Source organism: Haemaphysalis longicornis, unplaced genomic scaffold, assembly GCF_048455015.1.
Source record: "Haemaphysalis longicornis isolate Haplotype H1 unplaced genomic scaffold, Haemaphysalis longicornis Haplotype H1 scaffold_3, whole genome shotgun sequence".
NCBI classification, from domain to species: Eukaryota; Metazoa; Arthropoda; class Arachnida; order Ixodida; family Ixodidae; genus Haemaphysalis; species Haemaphysalis longicornis.
The window spans coordinates 38,926,959-38,952,078 of NW_027526335.1; the positions used below are offsets into that span (position 1 = coordinate 38,926,959).

The following is a 25,120-nucleotide window of genomic DNA, read 5'->3' on the forward strand; positions in this document are numbered from 1 at the left end:
AAAGCAGTGCTCTTTAAACTAATAAATTCTAAAGCAAGTATTAGCGACAGCCTATGCATTGGTGCTTGCAGCCTCGAAATTGTCCCTTCTGTGAAAAGCCTCGGCGTTTTTTTCGAGGAAAACTTTACTTGGAACAAACACGTCGATAATGTTTCAAGCAAAGTTGCACGCGGCGTTGGTGTTCTCACATGGTTACGGTTGTTTCTCCCAGAGAAAATATAATTGATAGTTTACCATTCTATTTTTTTCTCTCACCTTCACTTCTGCCTCTTAGTTTGGGGACGTACGACTGCTACTAATATTACTAAACTACCTCAACTACAACAGAAAGCTATGCAAGCCGTCTCTAATTCTGCTTATGATGCTCACACAGAACCAATTTTCGAAATCCTCGGGGTTCACCCCGCTCAAAGTCTGTATGATGAAAAACTTATTAAGAGCTGCAATAGTGAAACAAAACCAATTTGTAATTTTTTTCGAAACTGTCGAACCTACTCCACATCATAACATTTATAACACACGTCATCCAGAAGCATGGTTTGTGCCCTGCCCTAGTACCAATTACGAAAACCATTTATTCGGCTACACGCTACTATGTTTGTTGAACTCACGTAGTCAATAAACAATCCTGTGTTTGTATTTATTATCGGCTTTCGTAGCTGGTTCACCTTATTGATTTTGTGGGAGCATCTTGTTAGAGTGTGCTGTTAAGTTTGGTTTTGGCTTGAATTGATTACGTTGCTGCCAAGGAATGTGAAATATTTTTTACCACATTGAGTTTTGTATGTATTTTCGGTTTTTTCGTTTTGCATAAGTATACGCATTTGTTTTATAAATAGATTAGGATGCACTGAACCCGTCAAGCCGCTCTGGTGACTTTTTGTCTGTGCTCCTGACATCTGTATTAGGGTTCCTAGCCACATCTGTGTTTCGAGGTCGAATAAACCTGACTTGACTTGACTTTACCTGATTGCCTTCACTAGTTGCCAGTGTCTGGTTACGGCTTATATGATAGAATACAGCCAGTTGCCCATGAGCAGCCCATGCCGGTGCAGTCCATGCTTGAAAAACAACAGAAACACTGATTATTACATTCCAAGTTGTACTTAAGTGTCCGTTAGTTTTACAAAAAATACATATTCTTGAATACCTCCAACCAGCTCCTGTTAACTCAATCCTTGCACACTGGTCGAATAAACCATGTTAACTCAAAGTTCTATTATTTGCTGGAATTAGCAAAGCTTGCTTTACGACACTGAATCGTGTATAGGTTCCTCAGCAACGGTACTAGTCCTTAAACGCTGTTACAGCATCAGAACACAACCTCATACGAAAAATAAGGAGTCAGTTTAACAGCTTACCGCGAAACGCCCCAACAAAGGCGGTTGCTCAACATGCTCAGTTAAGTCTCGCAGGATGTTTACTTTTAGCTCTGTTGTACAACATGCATGCAGAAAGTGGCTTACCTGCCACGTAGCGGTAAGATTACTGATAACTTGAGATTAAGCACATGAATTTAACAAACCTAACATACAAACGTTAAGGCACTAACCCTATGTGTGACTAAATTATGCAGCACGCAGAAGTAATGAAAGTCAACTATACTTAGATAAAACACGGAAATAAAACGGCTTCCTTTTTCATACTTGTGCAACACGATTGCTAATTGACACATATTTGTTTCAGATCATTCAAACTGACCACATTTCAACATAAATTACAATGGAGATTTTGAACAAACCGAAGGCAGGTAGAACAGCGAGAAAGAAAAAAAAACCTGGTGGAATTGCGAAACTACACGCAGTGATACCCCACGTACTAAACTTACTGAAGTCATTGCTAATGCAATGTGACATCGAAGGCTGTTTAAATTATAAGCCGGTTGCCCTTCATTTCGCCGCTGGTGATGAAGCACCGACACTCCTTCCTGTCGATACTACAGAAATTGGCGAGCTAAACGTCCATACCTCGAATATACGGCGTGTCCGCTTTTCACCACAATACGACATACAGCCTCCGCGAGGGCGTCAGGCCCCACAACTTAATTGACGCAGTTCCACAGCACACAATACATCACACAATTTAAAAATCTGGCAAGACATAAGCGAACATGCGCCGCACACTTTTTCCGAACACGCTTTCGTCTAGATTCTAGCCATATGCGAGTGCTCCGCTTCTAAGAGCACATCCCGACATCAATACCAGCGTAATGGCAACGAACAAACATCGAAAGTGTTCTTATTGCCAAAATTCTTCCGACTCTTATATTACTTCTGCAGTTTGCAGTTACACCAGATAATTATTCATGAGGCTACTGCGAAGCTCTATCACAGCCCGAACAGTGGTAGTTACAACTGCGCGTCTTACCTGTCACAGTGCATGAGAGCCACAGTAAGGTGCTTGAACTTCTCTGAGAGCCCTGGTGCGCACGAGCTCTGCCTTTCTCGCGATTTGTGGCTCGATAAACAGGCAGCTTGTCTTGAGCGAAACGCGAAGCGGTTACTCAGTCCCACCCGACGTTTGCATGCACATAGCCACGATCTCAGCTGTTTTAATCGCTCCGATCTTTGACGGGCCGTGCTCACATGGTTGCCTTAGCAACTGACGCTTGGCCATGGATACGGCTGCGCACATACACGGTTGCCTGCAAGCATTCCGCATAGAGAAAGAAATACTAGTAAGACTGGACACTCCCATAGAGCCTATGAAAGGCACCACGCATATGAAAGGCACAACGCATATCACGGGCTCGGTTCACAGCATTCATATTACGTAAGTGTCGGCGCCCTGTCCTAGACAGCAACGACCGGGATTTTCAGGAGTCACGCACGGGGGACCAAACAAAGAAGGTATCTAAGGTAACGCCATGATACAAGGCCGACAAGAACGAACAGTTTAAGTGGCACAGATGAAATATGTTAGCTGTTGATATTTCAGCCGACCAGTCAGATTTCAGATAATAGAAACGGTAAGAAGGAACCGATGCATTCATCACGGCCGTCTTTCTTTACACCGCGTTAACCCCATAGATCGTCGCGCGGCATGCTGAAGGCAGAGGGTGATAATGGTTCAAGCAATCGCCACTACTTTACCGATGCCATAGCGTGCGCTACAGATAACTTTAGTAGGAAAAGCAAGGTAGATATAAATGGTAGCGACGCTTCGAGCGAAAAGCGGTTCAGAACCTATTGCCAGCGTCATCAACTTGGGGGGGTTATGGGAGTGGTGATTGAAGCGCGACTAGATGAGGAGGGAACAAACACTAATAAGTTTTATTCAACAATAAAACAATATTCATATTTTACGAAATTTATTTAGGCACAGTATGCAAATAATTTATGAAAATGTTGTGCATTCTCAAAAGCCATTTATGTGGCGCCCTCTGAAGAATGGCCCATGTCATTGCTCTGTGATGGAGTCCTTGTAGTGTTCGGAAAGGCGCGCCTAACGTTTGTCTGCTAGGAAACGCCCCTCACATGTTTTGGTGGTGCGCATTCGCATTCGGTTCTTGTTAATTTGGTGCGCAATGAATTATTGCTGTGCGTGGAGTTGCGAGGTTCGTTGTATCGTGGGTGGAAACGTTTAATACAATTCCCGCCGGGCACGGTGTCTTACGGGACGATGCTGCCAATGGTTGGAGCGGTGCGCTTTCCTGTGTACCTACGGAAACGATGTGCTGTACAAGGTCAACAGCAACTCCCGTACGCCTGGCGTTTCGCTGCGCCATTTTCCTCTCATTTCCACAGGTAGCGCGAAACTATAGCACTGTTAATATGCGCACGGGGGGTGGTGTAAGGGGACGCGGCGGTGCTTCGAAAAAAATGGGTCTAAAGCTTTGTTATATCACACTTATCTCTTGATTTTACCTCAGGTTGGCTCGGAGCAAGTGGTGTCAATTACTCTAGGACTACTCAGCGTATTCAAATAGCGCAAACATTGTGCGCCACTCGAATTCAAACGATTCGCTTTAGGTGTCTATCTCAGTGACTTCTCTATTGCATTACAACGATTGTAGTGATCGCTGCTTCCCGCGCTTGTATGCGCAAGCAATATTTCCATCGCAGTACTGCGTTGTGCTGCTCCGTGCTGAGATCTTTCCTGCAATGTGTTTTTACTTACTGCCTTGGCTTTTTTTTGCATTGATCCATTTTTTTTCTCTTTTTACTTATCTGTTGCGACACTTGCCTAAACAATGCAACCAGGAAATTGCCGGCGTCAATCTTTTGTGAAGTTCTGTAGAAACCCATGTCTAATTGATAAGACGCTGGGACAGCTGCGGTGTGCGCGCTGCACTTTCGTGAATCGGCATTCCTGCGGCCCGCTTTTCTGCGTCAAGATGCAGTGCCTAGTTCTTTTCTCTTGTTTGGAAGTAGTTCTGCTGTTGAGATAAGCTAGCGTTGACTTGAAGCACACACGCCAAGGGCTCTCCAACTTGTGTCAGATGGCAATGACATGAGCCTTCAGCGATCACAGGCCTGCTAAAGCTATTTTGAAGTCAAATTTTCGCGCTAATGCCACCAAAACGACGTCACTTTTTGACCGAATCTTGCGTCACGTCCGGTTTATTTTTTGTTCCGCTGGAAGTGTTTCCTCCTCACACAGATGGCGCTAAGCCCCATGAGCAGCTTAAAAGCCACCATTTTCTGAACGTATGGGCTTCTATGGAAGCTTCGCTACCAGTTACATTTACCTTGGGAAAAGTTCTGCGCTCACAGGGGACTCTATCCGGGGCAACGTGCCTATAGGCAGGACGGCTTTTTCGGAAAATACCCACAACATATGAGCTCTCATGATGGTCAGTGCAGACGAGAAGCGGACAACAAGAGTAAGGACCGCACAAGCCCTGTCTAACAACTTAACTTTTATTAGAAAAAAACCCGTGTTATATAAGCAAAAAAGTGGCTTTAAAAAACAACAAACAGCTAAAATGTTTATGTCACGCAACCGTCTAGGAAGACAACCTCATCATCTGTAACCGAAATGGACGGATGGCTCACGAACGTGTCTCTGCTCTTTATAAGCTTCGGTTATTTCCCGTTTGCGCTGGCTTTTGCTTCTGATCATCACGGCGGTCCGATTAGCGTGCGGAGCGCAGCCGCATTCTTTGCAGTGGCCGGACAAGTGCGAGGATGACCCGTCCTTCACTGATGCGGCATGTCCTCTTAAGCGGACGTTTCGGCATTCTTAAGCGGACGTTCCCTGCCAACGCAGGGAAGTAGCGGAATAGAATACACGACTCCAGAGACGCAATTGGTGAAGCGTTTTTTGTACTTTATGGTGCACATTTCACCACCACTAGCTGGTCCTGCTTCCTGCAACCATTTGTCAATACCAACACATACGCTCACCAGCTTCTTGCCATACAAACTTGTAAACTTTTTCATGAGTTGCGAGACAGAATGCAGATACGGAATAAGAGCTATTTTTATTCGCCTATGTGGGAACGTTACGGCTGGATGCTGGCATCTTGGTTTGCGTCGATTCAGCAATCGTTACGACACCGAAGCGAGAGCCAAGCGCGGGAAACCTGGCACTTCCAATCTGGGGCGATAAAGCTTTCGTGCACAACTTCAGCACAGGACTTCCTTAGTGATGAGCCGTCAATTTCGCTTACAGATGATGACGTTGTCAGAGCAAGCAAATCGGTTGTTTAAGGGGTTGCGTGACAAAATCTTTTCAGACGTTTTTTTTTTTTTTATCACACTTTTATGGCTTTTATAACACTTGTTCGCAGCAATAAATCTTCAGCCGCTGGACAGTGCTTGTGTCGTCCTTGCTCTTGCACGGTTTTCGTCTGCGCCGACCATCATGAACGGACACCAACTCGCCCAATTCGCTTCCTTGCAACATATCTGCTCGTCACGGCTTTTACCATAAATAAATGGGAACATAAAGATTTATGGGAACCTAGAAGAGTAGTATTAGCAGCGAAGCACCGTGCGAATTTTTGAAACATGTCGAGGTAGATGTGAAGCATTAGGGCAATTTCAAAAAAGGTAAATGCTGCCGAACTGGACCTGTTTCAATTTACAAATCCCGGGTAGCACGCCGTACACAGTTCGGATGAAGAAAAAAAAAAAAAAAGGGGGGGCGGGGAAGGACGAGTACAGACGCAAGGCAGCGAACATAAACGAAAAAAAGAAAACTGAACACGAAGAAACGTTTGGATAAAAGGACCGTGTTTATTCTAGGCAATGAACTACACTGGTCAGCATGATCGCAAGAAGCGATATCTAAAATATCTGTACAGGACCAAAATCAAGCCCACCCGGAATCGCGAGTCACCTTAGGACCGACGGCAGCGACCATCGCTTGAAATAACAGACGTCAACGCCTGCAGACATTCGCTGCGCTCAGTGCCATTCTCCAGGCATCCTTCGAACAGCCGGCACAGCCGTCTGCGGAACCATCGCTCGCAGCTTGCCGCCAGAAGCCTGCACAGGTCGTCCGCAGAAGCTGCGTTCTGCGCCCGGGGCGTTAGCTCGAACAGCGAGTCCGGTTGGGTGGAGCTGTGCGCTGTAGTGATGGTGGTCGGAGGTTGTGTCACGAACGTGTAGCCGGACTTGACCGATATCACTTCCGGAACTGATGAAGGAGCGACAGTGTAGCTTGTCCCACCGGTAGATGTATCAGTCGTGTCGAAAGTTACCGCAGTCCAGGTGTTGGTAGTTCCTGGAGTTGATGGCGTAAGCGGGGCCTCGGTACGTAGGCGTGGGTCTGGGGTGAGGACAGCGCTCGGTAAGACCTGGCCGCCTGAGGAAGCTGGGTTGGTTCCGCCATGGCCCTGACCGGACGTCACGGTGGTTGTAACCGTGGTGGAAGCGGTTCGGCCAGGAGGGTCTGTCCGAACGGGGTGCACAGGGTGGGCTTGGCCGGAAACGCGGTACGCATGGCCTAGATGTAGCTGGTCCACCGATAACGCGAGTCCAATCAGGAACAACACCGAAACGGCCGCCATGTTGAAGTAGTTGAAGTAGCAAGGCTGGTCCTGAGAAAACGAAAGAAATTCGAAACAACGTTAGCCATCCGCGCAATCAACCAAGTAGCAAGGTCAAAGGGAAAGCATCGACACTTTCCGCAAGCAAAAGCAGCATCGTACCTGCACGCTGCTGAGATCCCTCCAGGAATGTTTTTTGGGGGGAGCGCGAGCCGTCTTATAGCTGCAGGCTGGATGTGTCGTGGGCTCCTATTGGTTGCACGATGTGGCAGCGCCGCGGGAAAGCGTGACGGCACATCTTCCTGTAAGTCCCTTGTAAATCACAAAGTTTGCCGTCTTCCCCTTTCTCACTTATTTCGGTGAACCTTTATATGAGGTACTTCATTCGCGTCATGTTTACGCATTTTCACTAACTAGCGTGGGTGAGGGGACTGTGATGGCGAAGGCATACGCGTGTAGGCGTTTTTATCAGCTCTTCAAGACAGACAATGAAAGAAAAAAATGACGCTGTGGTATCTCCTTATGCTGTGAACTCAGAAAAACAGATTTGAAATATAGGCTATATATCCGCTTATTACTGAAGCTGCACACAAACAGAAGCGATTTACGTTCTCTGATAAAACAAGCGTCCCCCAGCACGGCAGGTATACAGTGACGTCAGGACAAACTGACTAAAGCCAGCCCTGGCTTTACTGAAGCTGACATGTTTGTGAGCGTGTGCGATATGGGAGCCTGTGAACTTATCTGCCACTCTATCTAGAACAGTAATGAGAAATGTAAGAGCAGTGCACCAGAAAGGGCGCTGGTGACGTAATGTTCAAGCCATGTATCCACAGGGGGCACAAAGCGCAGAGAGCATCGCGCTTGCCAGCGAACGAACTGCTGCACATGACCGACCTAGTATTTCAAGAGCGGAACTGTACACCGAACACCCTCTTTGCGTTGGGTTTCACAAGTTCCCCTTCAGAATATTAGGGTCAGAAGCGTAACCAATAAGTTCCCTAACCAGATCACCTTCGGCTGTAGTTTTTACACGCAGCTGCTTGAGAAATAGATCACCACTCTGGGCTACGTCGCAATGTCTGTCGATTTGCTAAAAACGGAGGTGGTGTCACATTGCTTTTGCGTTCTAATCTAATTCTTACACTTATTTCGCGTCCGTCAGTTCTGGAGTCGGACTCACGCAAGCGTTATGTGAAGGGTAATTTTAAGGTTTTGGTATTTTCCAGCGTCCTTCTTGCTATTCCGCCAATATGTTGCATGCTCTTTGCCCTCGCCTTCTGTGAAGAGCTTCAAAACTTGGTAGTAATAAGTGATTATAATATTCGTGGAATTAACTGGCGCAGCCTGGCTGATTGCGGCCGAATAATGCAACGAAATAATCAATTAACATTATAGGATCTCGCTGACTAACTCAAATATTTGCCGGAAATACACGAGTGAATGCACAACTCTATTTGGTTTTCGAGCTCGAACCTTTATTATAAAGACTTCCATTCTAAACTAATCAACCCTACTTCGTTAGAAACGTGTATGTTTATTTAAATAGGTGCACACTTGCTATAGTCATAATCTGGCTTGATATTTATTTGTATATATTGCACGCAGAATTTTTTTCAGTCATCAGCTAAACGCGGAGTCCTTCAATCATTGGAATTTCCAATGTGTTGTCTACTACCTCGTAGTTTCTTACGTCCTTAAGGCAGCCTCTACATCTATTCATTACTCTTTCGGTTGGAGGTAATCCCTCCAATCTCTCTCACTCTCTATCTGTCTCTTTCTCTCTTTCCTCTCGGCCATTTGGAAATAAATTACTTGTTCTTGGAATTTGTATCGATTTCTCAAAAGCCTTAGACCTCATCAACCAGAAGTTGTCGCTGGAGACTAACCAGAAGTTAGTCACCCCACTTACCCAAAATTTTTATTAAGAAATACATTGCAAATACAGCTTACCCGCCCGAAACACTTCCCAAGTGGTATACCCCTCACCTGCACCCTCGATGGTTTTACTGCCATACCACCACACCATCAAACCTCACACACATAGTTCAGTGGTGCTCAGCTTACGCCAGGCACCATACTTTGAAATCGCTTCAACCCCATCCCGATCCACAACAAACTGATGCACAACTATTATATGAAATATTCGTTTATTCAATTAAGAGTGGTCTAGCACGGGTTGTTTGAGCGGGTCCTCTCGCGAACGAACTGGCGAACGTGCAAAAACCCTATTGCGATCACCACGAACTGGACTATGAACTGCAGGTTCCAAGAACTGGCCCAGTCACTGAGTCTACTGAGAACGACCAGCATTTCTTTATTTTCTCTTACCCTCCCTCCCCATTCTTCTCGCCCATCGTGACCAGTGGTCATCCTTTTCTATTAAAGGTTCTCTCTCTCTCTCTCTCTCTCTCTCTCTCTCTCTCTCTCTCTCTCTCTCTCTCTCTCTCTCTCTCTACAGGAAGCTGGTTCTCCCTCATAGAGTCCTATTTAAAATAGAGAATACAGGTTGTACACTACAACGACTCGTGATCAAATGCAAAGTTAGTTTTGTCTGGAGTGACACAAGGTAGCCTTTTGGGGACTCTGTTGTTTTTATTATATATATAAAAGATATATTTTATAGCCCCCTTTCAGTTCATCTTATTGTTTGCGCTGATGAGATCACGATGCTAGTAACAGGGGCTACAGTGGCTGAGTTTGAGCTACTGTTCAGCTTTCCCTGTTTTCCTTTACCTAATACAGCAAACTGCTACCTGAGTTCCTGAAGTAACTTGAGCTGAATGGCCTTATAAGATAAATAAGCTTTTCATATAATTCACGAACACATGACATTACACAAAGACAAGCAAATTTCAGTTGACTCAATCTTTGTGTGCTGAAAATCGCTGTTCTACAAATGACATTTGCTATTGACAGCAAGTCGCTCTGGCTTTTTTCAGTTTCTCCTAAACAAAGTTACTTCAAATTTTCTCATGATTTACATTTGTGTGACGAGTAGCATAACTTTTGCGAAGTGTTGTGCCAGAGCGCCCAGCCCCGATTCGCTGCACGGGGCGACACGCCGATAGCGGGGTCGATTCACGCCTCGACCAAACCGGACCAAACCGCCTGCGGCCAGCAGGACCAAACTTGCATCGCCGCAGAGCCACCTCTCCTTTTAAGTGCGATGCACTTTATAAGCGACCGCAAACCATCCACCGCCGGCGGCGGCGGCGTCCGCAGCCCTGCTCTCCCTAGCAACGGCGCAGAGCGGAGAGGAGCGTCGGTAGCAACGGCGCAGTGACGTCACTCACCACGTGACGCCACGCCCTCACCGCTCCCTCGCGGCGCGGCGGTGTGCGCCGCGCGCATCCCTCTCCTCACCCGCGCCGTGACGTCACGCACCACCTCCTCTCCCGGCAGCTGCCGTGCGCCGCTGCGCGCGTCCCCCTCCCCCTTCGCTCGCTCCTCCTCTCTCCTCGCTGGCTGCAGCTGCGCGCGCACCCCTCTCTCTCGCGCGCCCGCCTTCTCTCTCAGCCACCTGGCTCGGCGCGCTCAGCGCGGCGTACCCCCCTTTATATGCAGCGATAAACCGCCAGACCTCCGTGGGTCGGCTCGCGCGCGCTCTCTCGCTACAGTCTCCTGCTCGCTCTGCTCCAGTTTAGACCGTTCGCTGGCTGGGCGCCTCTCAAGGCGATGTCAGAATTACTACGCCGTGTACTCTCGGCGCAAGAAATGCATTCGCACTTCCTCACGATTCCTTTCGGGGAGGTGGGGGCAATTTTTTTCCGTCATGGCGGATCGGCAGAATGATGCATCGGGCGAACAGCCGGCAACCGACATGCGTCTACATGCCTGGAGACGGCTCCGCGGAGACGGCGACTGCGTCGACTGCCATTTCCCAATCGGGACGGCTCGGCTGATGCAACCGCTTCACCTCCATTCATCTGACTTCAAACTTTGGCCAGCGAAAGTCCTGATCGGAGCGATTCAAACTTCACGGGGCTGCAACGGACTCCCGGGTGTATAAAACCCGCCCGGACGCGTAGCGAGCGCGGCACTTATCGGAGGCACTTTTCGGAGCCACCGAGTAGAGAGATGCTGTTGCCTTTGTGCGAGCCATGTAACGCCTTTGTTACCCTTCTACATACTGTATATAAATGTTGCTTCAACATTTCGTCACCTTGCGAATTTCGTCGCTCTGCTCTGCGCCGTGTCGATAACGGACGGAGAAAGGCAGCGTCGCTACACCGGTGACTGCGCTCGGACAACCAGTCGTAACAGTACCGGCAGCAGTGGGATGGCCAGTCGCAACAATTGCGACAGCGGTGGGTTGGCCCAGTCCCAACAGGAGCACCTTGCCAGATTTCTCCTTCAACCGAGAGACTATCTACCGCCCGGTATTCTTCTGTCTTTTTGAAAGCAGCAGTCTCGAGAAGTGTGAATGGCAGTAGAAAATCCCGTGGTGCAATGATGCGTGCAGAGATCTCCAGAAAGTAACATTGAGATGGTGCAAAACAACAAAAATGTAAAGATAAAAATTTTGTTGCTTCAGTACAACATGGATGACAGAAATAACAAAAAAAAATCAGCGCCCTTCCGCTCTGTAAAGAAGGATGAGCAGCGAAGCTGGATGCAGTGCAAGGAGTGCACGAAAGAAAAGACGTTGGTTTGTAATTTGCGATGGAGCATACTTCATAGCTAATTGTCGGAATAAAACTTGAGAAGATAACAATTTTACGGTATGGGAAAAACATGGGGCTGCCCCTTTCCCGCAACCTCGAAAGCATCTTCCTGTCTGTGTAACACACGAACTAAGTGAGTGAGTGAGTGATTTATTGATACACAAAGTGGAAAAAACTGGACTGGGAACAATCTGAACTCATTTGGAGTTCACCAGCATACAACCCAGTCCGGGGAAAGGGGAGAAGGGAAATGAAAGCGGATAGGTAAGAACAAACAGGGACAGAGAAAGAGGGAGAGAGAGAAAGAGATGAGGACTGCGTAAGGCTGGCCGGCAGGCGTTGGGCTACAGCCGTCGTATGAGGTTCGTCTCCCCTAGGAAGGCCAGAAGTCGGAATGCTTCCCGCCGGATGGAGTTGGGGCCCTTCGGGAAATGCAGGTCCATCAGGGTGTCGCTAGGCAGCCTGAGACGCTGGAGTGCGGCCCGAAGCTCTGCTGGAGGGGCATCGTGCTGGCAGCAGGAGCCGAGCAGGTGCTCCAGGGTCTCGGGATCTGTACAGTCAGCACATGTGGGCGATCACCGGCGGCCTTGTCGTTGCAAGCGGGCTGCCACGTTGCAGCAATCGATCCGCGTGCGAAGGAGTATGGAGCGGGCTTCCCTGCTGATGCGGCCAGGCAGGACTAGTGTAGCTTGGCCGTTGATGACTCTGGGGTCCGGATGCATCGTCTCCACCTCCCGCGCTAGGATGGGTTGTGCGGCGTCGAAGGGGCTCAGGTCGCTGGAGGCAGGGATCCCATCCTGGCGAGCAGCACGTCTGGCCAGGGCGTCAGCCACCTAATTGCCGGTGATTCCGTCATGAGATGGCAACCAGTGGCTACACGAACTCAAACCATGCACAATAAAAAAGAAGGGGGGGGGGGTGAAGAGGGAGGACGCGCGTGGGCAGAAGCATGCACGATTCGGGAATGCGGCGGCGCCGGCGGATGCGTTGAGATGAATATGAATTGGGGCTTTAAACATGCTTCCGATGTGCATGCTTCAGTGCGCAATTCACGATCTGGAAAAGCAAGCCTACAGAATCACGGATTAATTCAATTTTTTTATATAAATAGGGTTCATCTCTAAACAGAAACGCCGTATGGGAAGACATTATTTTTTTAGGTGCAGTATAAATCACGAATGACGGCCCTATCCCTTTTTTATTCTTGAGGAATTTTTCCGTATGTTGAACAGAAGTTATCGAGTATTCATTCCATACGCCCAGTTTTCGTCTACACGGCCACGAGAAGTTGGAGATTAAACATATACAGCGAAGCTTTATATGATTAGAACAGTATAGTAGGACATTCAGTAGGACATTTATAGTGGAACATTACGGAAACGTTCGGCCAAAGCGTCGTAAGAACGTCGGTATGTATCCCAGACGCAGTGCCACGTAAACGGCACACGGGTCTGTATCAGACGCAACAGTTCTGCCCTACGGCCAGGTGACGACGAGGAAAACCACGAGGCGAATTTCCTGGTGTTAAAGGTTCGAGCAGGGTGGACAACACCATTTGCGCTGATCTATACACCGCTGTACCGCTGTCCCGGTTAGTTGTTCTCCTAGTAAGGGTGAAGCGAGGTGCAGATCCCTTATTCCGCCTTCCAAGCATATTCTGAATCCTGGAAGTACACTTCCTTTTATGCGAAACAACAGAAGCCTCGAAGCAGCTGCTGGGAAAAAATCTGGCCCGCTTGCCAGTGATCTACACTGGGAAGGTTAAGCCAAACTAAACGAAGGAAGGAAACATTGCGCTACGACTCTATTCTGTATGTGACGAGCGAAAGACGTCACACTTCTCAAATTCTTGTGCAAGAGCCAGCTAGGCTCCTCTTTGCGATTTTGACACTACGTACGTTTGTCCACGAAGGCATGCGCTTGATTAAAATGTCAGCTCGGTGTTACTAATTTTTGTACACTCTTCTTTTTCTTTTCTCTTATAAGTTGTGCACCTCATCCTGGGGTTTTCTTGTTCTGAAATGTTTATATTCGTTGTCTAAACTATGTTTTATTTGCGCTAGTGTCGAGAGGCATTACTGAGGCCTCAACTGAGCCGTAACAGCCGCCATTAGCCGAAATGGCCGAAAGGACGATTCTCTCCTGCCCTTCACACCCTCCACTGCGACACACCGAATGCGATCCGTACGTGCAGGGTCAATTATAACGGCCTTGTTCCGGAGGTGGCGTGCTTTCCGCACACGTCTGAAATATGAATGCATTGATCAAGGGGAAAATGCGTTTCAAATTAAACCAAATCAATTCATTTTTATTCAACATCATCCAACCAGACCATTTCCTTACTTCCAGGTGACACCCGTATGAATGAATGAATGAATGAATGAATATATGAATTTATTGTCGAAAAGAAAAGGAACGACCACCAGCAGGCGTAGTTTGTCTCACCTAAGGCTTGGCACCGGAACACCTGCTGGTGTGGGGGTGTGGGGAATAGGGAACACGGGCATACAGCAAAGGGAGAAGAGAGAGGGGGGAGGATACATATGTACTTGCAGTCAAACCCGGTTATAGTGAATTGTAATATGCACCGCGATTAGTTCGATATATCCAATAGTTCGGTATAGCCGAACCCGTCTATAACGACTTTTTTTTATTACGCGTTCGCAATTCGCGGGACTCCCCCTTGCGTTTCCACATAGAAAAACTAACGCATAAAGTATCCTTACAAAAACCGATCCATTTATTGCATGCAATAAATCTACTTTCCGCCTTAACTGCCCACTTTGCAATAAAAGCGGTGATTTTTGTTTTCGTTTTCATTGTGGCGGCACCAACAAGCACCGCATTCATTTCACGAGACATCGTTTGCTCAAGTTCAAGTCCGTGCCTTTCAATATCAAAGCAGTACTGGAGCAGCACATCGACAGGCAAAAGCGCTTCATTAAGCATCGGACGGCTTTACGTTCTGGCATTCTCCGTCTCTTCGGTGCCTTGAGCAGCACCAGCTGCCATGACATCAGCGACGCTGTCTGTGCCTGGGGGGCTCACAGTGACGGCAAAGTCGTCGTTTACACTCAGGAAGTCCTCAAAGGGCCGCTGTTTCGTTATAGTATCTACAACGTTGGCGATCTCTTTGCGCAGTTCGCCGATGCTGCTGTTTTGGCCCAGACTCCGTCGTGAATCCCATGCTTTCAGTGAATCCCGTGCGTTGAAAATAGTTACGGAAGGTGTGGGGCATCCCGTCGCTCCATGCGAGGCTCAACATCTCAATCCTGGCCAATCAGCCTCTCGATCGCAGCTCCGAGACCGTGCATTTCGGTGGCCATGGTAGACGCGCCGAGTTCGATATATCCGATGTGAACTTCGTTATAAGGAACATGATTTGCATGCATTTTCGTAACGAATTTTTTTGTTCGATATATAGCATAATTCGCTTATCCGGGTTCGTTATAACCGGGTTTGACTGTATATACAGGACTAATCAGGACACATATCTACAAAATATGTAAACACTAAGGAAAAGAAAAAAGAAAACGCACACAAACACACAGACACATATACACACACACGCGCGCGCACACCCACACACACGCACACACGCACACACGCACGAACACACACGCACACACACGTGGGCACACGCACACACACGCACGCATGCACGCACACAAACACGCACACACACAGGCACATACACACACGCGCGCATGCGTGCGCGCACACGCACACACGCACGCACACACACACGCACGCACACACGCACACGCACGCACACACACACGCACACATACACGCACAGTTTCACCGCGAACTAGTCACGCTTCTGCTGTGTGCCTTACGTGCCTAGAGTGGATGTCTTTAAGCACTTTTTCATTGTTTAAACAATTGTTGAATGGGACAACTTGAACCAATGTGTATTTTTATCAACAATGTGGTTGATACTACCGTAAAAACATTAAATGCATTATTTGTGTCAAACTTGCATTGTATTCCCACCGTGTAACAGCATGGAAGGGTTCAGAATGAAATAAACAAATAAATAAATAAATAAATAAATAAATAAATAAATAAATAAATAAATAAATAAATAAATAAATAAATAAATAAATAAATAAATGAATAAATAAATAAATAAAATCAAGTTGTAGAATGCGACCGCAGTGCCCTCTTTTTCTAACACACTTTCTCACCTGGACGTCCAGACTTAAGCTCTGCACGTGGAAGGTTCTGGATGATACGATGGGCCGCGATCATCTTCCTATAGTTTTCATAATTAGGACCCGAAGCAACAAATGAGGAAAAGGGGCACAAGTGAGTCATGCACCGGGATCTCTATAGAGATATGTTCAATACGCTGTGAATGACAGTGAATGTATCGGACCTACAACAAGCGATGACGGAGGCGAAGGGCAAGGCTAACAAAACATTAAGCGTGCCAGAGGGCCACCCGGATCTGGACAGGCATCTGTTGTCACTGTGGAACCGTAAGTTGAGAATTCTGGGTGCTTACTGAAGACGCGAGCGTCCAAAAAACCTCATCATGAAGCTCCGCCGCATTCAGGAAGAAATCGAGAGCTACACAAACCAACTCGCATCTGAATAGTGGATGGACACATGTGATAAAATGAATGGTCGGACAAATTCAGCTTGTTCATGGGCCATCCTTCGTGCACTCTTGGGGTAGCGTAAGCTCAACAATGTGGTCGCAAGAGTGTCTTTGAGGCCACTCAAAGAGGCTTTGAGTGGCCTCAGCATCGGGAGGTCCAGTGTCCACGTCGTATGTGTCGGCATTCGGGGCGGACGTCTGCGGGAAGAAGATGTTCGCTGCCTTTTCGGCCATGTCTTGCGCGCTGACGATTTGAGGGAAGGCGTCAGCGCGCAAGACATGGCCGAAAAGGCAGCGAACATCTTCTTCCCGCAGACGTCCGCCCCGAATGCCGAAACGTACCACATAGACACTGAACCTCCGTATTCTGAGGCTATCAATAGTCCATTTACCATGAACGAACAGTAGCGTGCGATTCAGCGGGCAAACGTGCGCAGTGCCGCAGGGTCCGATGGCGTTAGCATAGAGCACGTTAAAATCTTTCCACATCGTACAGAGCAGCGCTGCATCAAGAGTTTAACCGACTGTGGATGTCCAGAACTCTGCCAGACAAATGCCTACATTCTATCGTAAAGCACATTGCGGAACCGGGAAAGCCTCCGGAAAGTCTTGCAAACGTTAGGCCGGTGTATCTCATGTCATGCCTGTACAACATCATGGAAAGCACGATGAATGCCCGCCTGGTTTGGTGGCTAGAAGAGAACCGAAAATTGGCCCCCACTCAGTATGGGATTCGACCTTATTTGACACAGGACATCAAGTTTCGCTTAAAAAACGACATTCTCTACCCAGCGTCTCCATTCCCGCGCATTGTAGCAGGATTCGATGTGAGGAAAGCTTTTGATGCCAAAAATCACACCTTCATCATGCAAGCGGTGAAAGAATTGGGAATGACAGGGCGCATGCATAACTTCATTGCCGCCTTCATAAAAGATGGGAACTTTCAAGTTCAAATTGGAAGACAGCTTAGCACAACCAAATAAAACTGGGTGGGAGTTCCCCAAGGCTCCATCAAATCCCCCACTTTCTGTAATATAGTGATGGCAGGCTTACCACAACAACTAGCTTGCATACCCGGTATTGAACATGCAATCTACGCGGGGTAGGTTACAGTATGCACAAAAACGGGATCTCTTGGAGAATAAGAAACAGCCCTCCAAGCCGCTCTAGGCGCCATTGACGTCTACACAAAGTCGGCCTGTCAGCAGCCCCCGAAAAGACCGAATTTTTCGTTACACATGGAGGCAGGCATTCGCAATGAAAGACTACGGATAAAAAGGCTATTCCAGCTACAACATCGACAAAGTTCAGTACAGCGGAAAGCCGTAATCCGCTCTCTCGGAATGTTTTTTAAACGAGGAATGCACATCCAACACGTGGCCCGCACGCATAATGAGAGCAATGACGCATGTCACACACATTTTCCGCCGGATCGCAAAATCGAGCGCGGTGATTAAAAGAACGATGACTGCGCCACTTCATCCAAGCATTCATCCACTCGCGCGGGCTGTACGGGGCACCACATCAATCTCTAACGAAAATGCAAATACTGCCATAGAGCGCCACAGCAACGAAGCTCGATGGGTTGCAAGCGGCCTTACGAGATACACCCCCATAGATGCTCTCAACAGCTACAGCATGATAAATACTTTTTCGGATGTCATCGAGATACAAAGGCACACGCAAGTCGCACGCTTACAGTCAACATCAGCTGGGAGGGGCAACTGGCGAAATTTCAGCACAACGTCAGTGTACTTCCCCAACTAGCTCAACAGTCACCGCCAAGGGAATGACTTTCCCTGACAGATGCAAAACCTTCGGCCATGACTTCACAGTTCAATAGATACCTGCCCACTCAGGCATGCCGGGTAACGAAAATGCAAACCGACTAGCGCGCGCTCTACTCCAATCCGCGCAGTCGGGACACCCTAGTTCAGATGACGACATCGAGCACGAAACAGAGACGCCACCAGTTACGACTCAAAAGAAATCGCTGTTCAAGCTAAGAAGTACCGCCGGGAATACTTAATGCGCGCGTACAACCACTTGGGCATCCCTCCTCTTCCTTTTCATATATCTAATCGTAGGCAGCAAGTCACTATGCGACAAAGTCTGGTCTGGCACACTCTTAACTTCCTTTTTGATGCAGCGTTTCCGTAGACCCCAAAATGGAGGTTCATGTTTCACAGCTTGGGCTCGTATGACTTGTGCCTAGTTCGAGTGGATTTGGAGCATCTGCTTTCGGCCTGTCCGCTGTACTCATTGCCAAAGGACTCAAGCCCCGGCCACATTGCGGCCCGAGGTACGCCCGACCACCCTGCGAGCATCGGCCTGCCCGGACTCATCTACTCCATGTGCAACCGCGGAAGAGCTCTGGCAGGCGCTTGACGAGTTCCTTCTGGATCGACCTGCTCTGCCCACTGGCGCCAGGCTCCTAGCCCTCGGGTGCATGGCCTGAGTGGCAGAACGGAAGAGCTCCGCAATCGACAATGGCGCCGTGGGCCCACGATCCGCAACTGCCCAGGACCTCGTTTGTTCCTTTCTGATGCACTTAAGGTTTTTTCTTCTTCGTTTTTCATTTCACAGCAGCCCTCCAGGTGCAGTTCAAGTGAAATAAAGACGTCAAACAACAGCAACCCACAATCCTGATGGAGCCCATAAGATTTATTTTAGTGACGTGAAGACTTATTTAGGACAATACATCATTTTGTTATTTGTTACGGCGCCTTTGTGGGCCGTGATGTTTTCATTTGACCTATAAGATCACTGAGCCAACTTTTTGTTATCAACAATTTAAAATTTCCGGCGCAACGTAGCCGCGTCTCAGGCACAGCCCGGTTTGGTACGGGCCTTCCAGGCCCGAAAACGCTCTGTTCAAGCCCGATTGCGGCAAGGGACCAAGAAAATACGTGCTACGCAGAAGATCCCGGCCCCTCGTTCCGGGCTCGGGCTTTTGGACCGTCCCGGGCCCGTGCAGTGCACTAGTCTATGGATCTAGTTTGCCGCGAGGAATATACAGGAGTGCCTAGCCCAGCTCTCGTCACTGAACTTCAGTGCTTGAAAAGCACAAAAGCTAAATGTGGCAACTCCGTTGCAGAACGCTCCCTCAACGCCAAATTAACGCTATCGCGCCGTACATTTTAAGACCTAAGCGTAGATGCCACGTGCAACTTTTTCGGACCCGACCTGCAAGGATGGTGGCGAACGTACAGCGCGCGGTTGCTGCCCGTGCTATTGTTTAGGCACGTGTGATGCTCGCGGATTCAGTCGCTGATACATCGCCCTAACCGGATGATGCATACCCCAGGGCAGGATAGTCGAGTACGTCACACGTGGCCCGCACAAGGCCACTGCGGTTTGGTGCAGACAGAAACCTTTCAGGAGCGAAGCACCTTAGGGGCTCGGGCTATCGTCGCCTCATGTGGTCGTATTGTCATATAGTGACGATGCTAAAATACCGGCATAATCGTTTTCCAACGCCTCGTGCTAGAAAATAACGCGTATTAAAAAACATACCGTGACACTCGTTTTCGAACACCTCGCGCTAGGATGTTTCATCCTCACGGGCAAAACCACGTACTAAAAGAACACACGGGAACATTAGTTTTTCGTTCGCGCTTGCTTGCTCGGTCCTATTTCGCTCCGCACTCGCTTCGACTTTTCTGGGCTCCTTGTTATGAATGGAGGCTTCAGCCAAGTACCATGCGTACACCGTGCTTTTTAAGATACCCTTTTCTTGTTTGCACGGCAGGGCCGTCACTACTGAGACTTCGCTTCCAATTTTATGCTACTCAACTGTTGGCACTCCGCACCTTCCATCTAAGGTTTCCGCCAAAGATACTAGTACAGAACTGGAGAGCCTATCAGAAAGAAGTCGTTAGATTTTCTGACTAAAGCTCAGTTCTGCTGTGCGCACACCACTTGTTCATTTCATTATACAAGCACATGTTGGCAGTGACGTTTCACACACGTAGTATACTCTCCAGCAAACGGGACGACCGCTTTTTTTGTAACACCTAATCACAGCAACATATTTGCGCGTCATGTCTTTTGCCGTAAAAACAGGAACATAGAAAGGTATGGGAGCCTAGAAGAGTAGTCTTAGCCACGAAGCACCTTCCGAATTTTTGAAACATGCCTAAGCTAGATTCGAAGCTACAGAGATTTCTACAGAGAAAGGTGGCTTTGCTGCGAAGCGTAGTTGTTAGTGTGTGACAGGAAAAAAATCCCGGGTGCCAAGCCATGTGCAGTTCGGATGAAAAGAGAGGTTGAAGATGATATCTACGTTTATGTCTTAAAGGGACCCCGAAAAGCTTTGTGAAGGTGGCAATCAAATGCATTCAGGTGGTATAACACATAACGGGGGATTTTTGAGCAAAGTGTGAGCCCCATACGTTGTACAGATAATTTGTAAACAATTTTTGAAGATCGCCTTTCTCAGCCGATGAGCGCGACGCCGCAGCGAGCCGACCGCGGCTGACGCAACGGCGACCGCGGGTGACGCAACGGCGATCGCTGCTGACGCAACGGCGAAGGCGCCCCCTGATTCGCCCAATCGCCGGCAAGGTCGGCCGCCGGCGGCGTCACTGCCATTGGCTTCCGGCTTCTCTTCCTCCTTCCTGCGCGATCCCGAGGCAAAGGCGGCAAAGGCGGGTCCGCAGTGATTGACGCGAGCCTAGGCGCAGGAATGTAGCTAGCTGCTTTGAAGGAGGCAGAGAGGGAGGAGGAGTCGATCGGCAAGTGGGGAGAGGTGCATTTAATTGCTTCTGGCGCAGCTAATACTGAATGTAGATCAATAATTCCAACGGCATTGCATCGCTATATTGGTGCTACGTGACAATACAGGCCTTTTGTAACTTTTACAGAAGGCTTTTCAGGGTCCCTTTAACATGTGTGACGCGCTAGCGTTACTCCGGCTAGGAGGGAACGTTTTGGAACGGCGTTGCTCCATTCACTTTTTGTGCTTTCCAAGTACTGAAGTTCAGTGATGACAGCTAGGCTAGCCGCAATGGTTTAATTATTTTAAATACACAGCAAAATAAACTCAGGAAATCTAAGCTATGGGCGTGAAAATTTGAAGCTGTGGGGTTGTAAGTTCGACTGAGAAAGCGTCAGTGTAAAAGTTTGAATGTGCTGATAGTTGTGGTCTGGTTGAACATTTCAGGATTTAATAAGCGAGCGAGGAAGGCAGCGAGGGAGAAGGAAATGTTTTTGTTGGGCGAGACTTATTGGAAATTGGGGCAAAGCAGATCAAGAGATGGTAGACCCTATAAGGTGAACTAGAATTCCAGCACCTCAGAATCAGCTCAAGCTGATCTTGACGGGCAAGCTGTAACGGCAGCCTATTGTGTGTCAATATAAGTTGGATATGTAATGTTTTAGTTGCTCACCCCGGAGCATATCCTTGGATATGGCCAGGTTTCCCATAACAGAGTAGTGTTTGCGCGTACTACGCACAATACTAAGTTAATGTCGGACATTTCCTTCCAAAAACCTTCACCCATCCAGATTTGTGAATATTTGTATTGGTTTGAGTATTGAGCAGAGTCTAGGATTCTTAAGCGATGAGATACCCGTATGGCACGCGGAAGGATGGTGTTCTTGGGTGTGGGATGAGGAGACGTTTAGCATATTTTTGGGAGACGGGAGTGTGGAAGTCATGTTCAACAGGGAGCACGGCATGACAGGTCGAGTGGATCTTGCTCGGCTGCGTGGGTCCGTTCCATGCCGTTGTGTCCTTTTGCTAATGTATTGTGAACTTTTATCAAAGTGTATATGAAAATCCTCATGGATTTAATTAGTCAGCCTGCATCCAAGAGACTGATAGCCTTTTGAACGTGTGTAGTGATGTTTAAGCATCTCTTCGATCGTTCCGCTAAGGGGATCGCAAAGGGAATTCAATTCATGTGTGTATGAAGGTAATTCAATTACACAGATTGCCGCAGTACTACAGTGCGGCAGTTGCTGCCTTGTAGATTCTAACGTCCGGGCGTCGACCTGTACTGTTGTTTTCATGGTTTTGGAACTTTACTCAAAGGAATTTGGTCCTGGATTGTCGCCTGTCCTCACGTAGGTTTGAATCTGTTTTTCAGTAGGGAGAGGGCTTTATGGAATTTCGCTGCATCAGTGATTTATAAACTAGGAAGGATAAACGCTGCCCTATATGCTACCGTAATCATGATGTTTATTTGGCCTTCGTAAGTGCGGCTAAGTAGTTTCTGGTAATTCCGGCTGTACGTAACCTGGCCCAATGTCAGTGCCTGCACAAATTTTATTTTTTTTTCTGTCAGCCCTACAGTTCCATTCTGCCAGTGTTTTTCTATTTGGGCAAAATGGTTGGAAGATTTTCTTTGCCTTTGGTGATTGTGAGATCCGCTCCGCCGCTTTTCTTCAGGGCCATTCCGAATAAATTTCCATGAATTATTTTAGGGATATTGTGCTGGCCGATTTTTATGGGTTTGTTTAAATTTGCCCAACGGAGCCATTCCTCGTTTGACGGATAGAGCTTGCGGCGACGACACGACCGCGAAATATTTGAGGTTATTTTAAATTTCGCGTAGTTAGACGCCCTATTTTGTGGGTCCTCTTTCGTATTGGTACACATTTTAGTTCGTTCCTAGTTACGATGTCGGCTTTTCTTGGTTTTCGAGAGCCTGGCGTTAAATTTATACCGCCTTTCTAGGCTCGGTGACAATATTCGCAACGTCATCATGGGGCTCTCATGCACGAGTGTCTCCGTATACGTCATCCATGATATCGCAGCACCTTAGCCGGTTTCATATTAGGTTGTCGGACAGTCATTTTGGTGGTAGTGCAAGTTGCCTGAACAGGTGGCGACCGTGTCTGCTCATCAACAACTGCATTGCGCAGGCGCGGTGCCTGCTCAGATCGCATATTTTATTTTTTGCCTCTGCCGTGGTATCGTTGTCCTCCTTTCCAAGATCAAATTGCCGCTGCTCGGCATTCCAGATTCCGACGAGCCCTCGTATCTGGCTGCCTCTGTTGCAGTTTCCTGCTAGATTGCGGTGACGTTCTTCCGTGGACGCTTGATGAATTCGGCAGACAGCGTACTGCTAGCAGGTTCGGGGAAAATCGGAAAATGAGCCTAACAACGGTAGCGCGTTATAAAGAGGGAGAGAAAGTGTAGTGTAATCACACCGTTGGGCTAGTTCGTCAAGATCACAGGAAGAGCGCTGATTTGATTGATGTAGGGTTTAACGCGCCCACGCAACGAAGGCGATGAGGCGCGCCGTAGTGGAGGCCTCCGGATTAATTTTGACCACCTGGGGATCTTTAACGTGCGCCGAAATCTCGTACACACGGGCGTTTTTGCTTTTCGCCTCCATCAGAAAAGCGGCCGCCGCGGCTGGGAATCGAACCCGCGACCTCGTGCTCAGCGCAACGCCTTAGCCACTGAGCCACCGCGGCGAGTACAGGAAGAGCGCGGCTGTTTTAGCACGGGGGTTGACACCTAGTGTAAACAAGAAAAGGACCATGAGCGGTGAATACGTTGAGGGGAAGGACGAGTTAGGATGCCCGGTAGCGAGCTTAAGAAAAAAGAAAAATTGACAGGAACAAACGTTAGGATAAACGGACCGTGTTTATTCTAGGCGATGCAGTACACTGGTCCGCATGTTCGCAAGAAGCGATATCTAAAATGTATGTACAGGAAAAAACCGCGAACAGACCGGGAAACCGCGAGTCACCTTAGGAACGACTGCAGCGACCGTCGCTTGAAATGACAGACGTCAACGCCTGGAGACATTCGCTGCGCCGAGTGCCGTTCTCCAGGCACTCTTCGAACAGGCGGCATAGTCGTCTGCGGAATCGTCGCTCGCAGCGTGCCGCCAGAAGCCTGCACAGGTCGTCCGCCGAAGCGGCGTTCTGCGCCCGGGGAGTGAGCTCGAACAGCGCGTCGGGTTGGGTGGAAGTGTGCGCTGAAGGGATGGTGGTCAGAGGTTGTGTAGGGAGCGCGTAGCCGGACTTCACCGATATCACTTCCGGGACGGATGAAGGAGCGTCGGTGTAGGTTGACCCACCGGTAGATGTATCAGTCGTGTCGAAAGTGACAGCAGTCCAGGTGTTGGTAGTTCCTGGAGTTGATGGCGTAAGCGGGGCCTCCTTACGCAGACGTGGGTCTGGGGTGAGGACAGCGCTCGGTAAAACCTGGCCTCCTGAGGAAGCTGTGTTGGTTCCGCCATGGTCCTGACCGGACGTCACGGTGGTTGTAACCGTGGTGAAAGCGGTTCCGCCAGGAGGGTCTGTTCGAACGGGGTGCATAGGGCGGGCTTGGCCGGGAACTCGGAGCGCGTGGCCTAGAGGTAGCTGGTGCACCGACAACGCCAGGCCAATCAGGAGCAACAGCGAAATGTGCGCCATGTTGAGGTAGTTGAAGTAGCAAGGCTGGTCCTGGGAAAACGAAAGAAATTCGGAACAACGTTAGGCAGCCGCACAATCAATCAAGTACCAAAGTCAAAGAGAAAACATCGACACTCTCCGCAAGCAAAAGCAAATCGTACCTGCACGCTGCTGAAATCCTTCCAGGAATGCGTTTTGGGGGGTAGCGCCAGCCGTCTTATAGCTGTAGGCTGGATGTGTCGTGGGCTCCTATTGGTTGTCCGCTCAGGCAGCGCCGCCGGCAAGCGTGACGGCACATCGTTCTGTCAGTGCCTTGTAAACTAAAAAGTTTGTCTGCTTCCCCTCTCTCTCACTTCTTTCGGTGTACCTTTATCTGAGAGACCTGATTCGCGTCATTGTTATGCAGTTTCACTAACTAGTTTATGTGAGGAAACTTGTGATGACGAAGGCATACGCGTGAAGGCGTTTTTATCAGCTCTTTAAGAAAGGCAAAGAAAGAAAAGAAAATGCAGCTATGGCATCTCCTTATTCTGCAAACACGGAAACGCAGAT

At 48.5% G+C, this 25,120-nt stretch overlaps 1 protein-coding gene and 1 long non-coding RNA gene across 2 annotated transcripts; both read right to left on the reverse strand.

Annotated features, from left to right (window-relative positions):
- Nucleotides 1–6,522: 6,522 nt before the first annotated feature.
- On the reverse strand, nucleotides 6,523–7,234 carry LOC144174322 (uncharacterized). Its single transcript, XR_013323458.1, has 2 exons — nucleotides 7,100–7,234; nucleotides 6,523–6,988 (listed from the first exon to the last, which is right to left on the reverse strand). It is a non-coding gene; the product is annotated as an uncharacterized LOC144174322 (long non-coding RNA).
- A 16,617-nt stretch (nucleotides 7,235–23,851) lies between these two features.
- LOC144173221 (uncharacterized) lies at nucleotides 23,852–24,869 on the reverse strand. The gene is made up of 2 exons (XM_077701719.1): nucleotides 24,730–24,869; nucleotides 23,852–24,619 (listed from the first exon to the last, which is right to left on the reverse strand). Exon 2 carries the CDS (start codon nucleotides 24,587–24,589, stop codon nucleotides 23,918–23,920), a length of 672 nt encoding a protein of 223 aa, XP_077557845.1. The 5' UTR covers nucleotides 24,590–24,619; nucleotides 24,730–24,869; the 3' UTR covers nucleotides 23,852–23,917.
- Between the last annotated feature and the right edge of the window lie 251 nt (nucleotides 24,870–25,120).

Excerpts from the sequence above, each read along its gene's own strand:
- LOC144173221 (XM_077701719.1), bottom strand. The coding sequence starts at position 24,589 with ATGGCGCACATTTCGCTGTTGCTCCTGATTGGCCTGGCGTTGTCGGTG.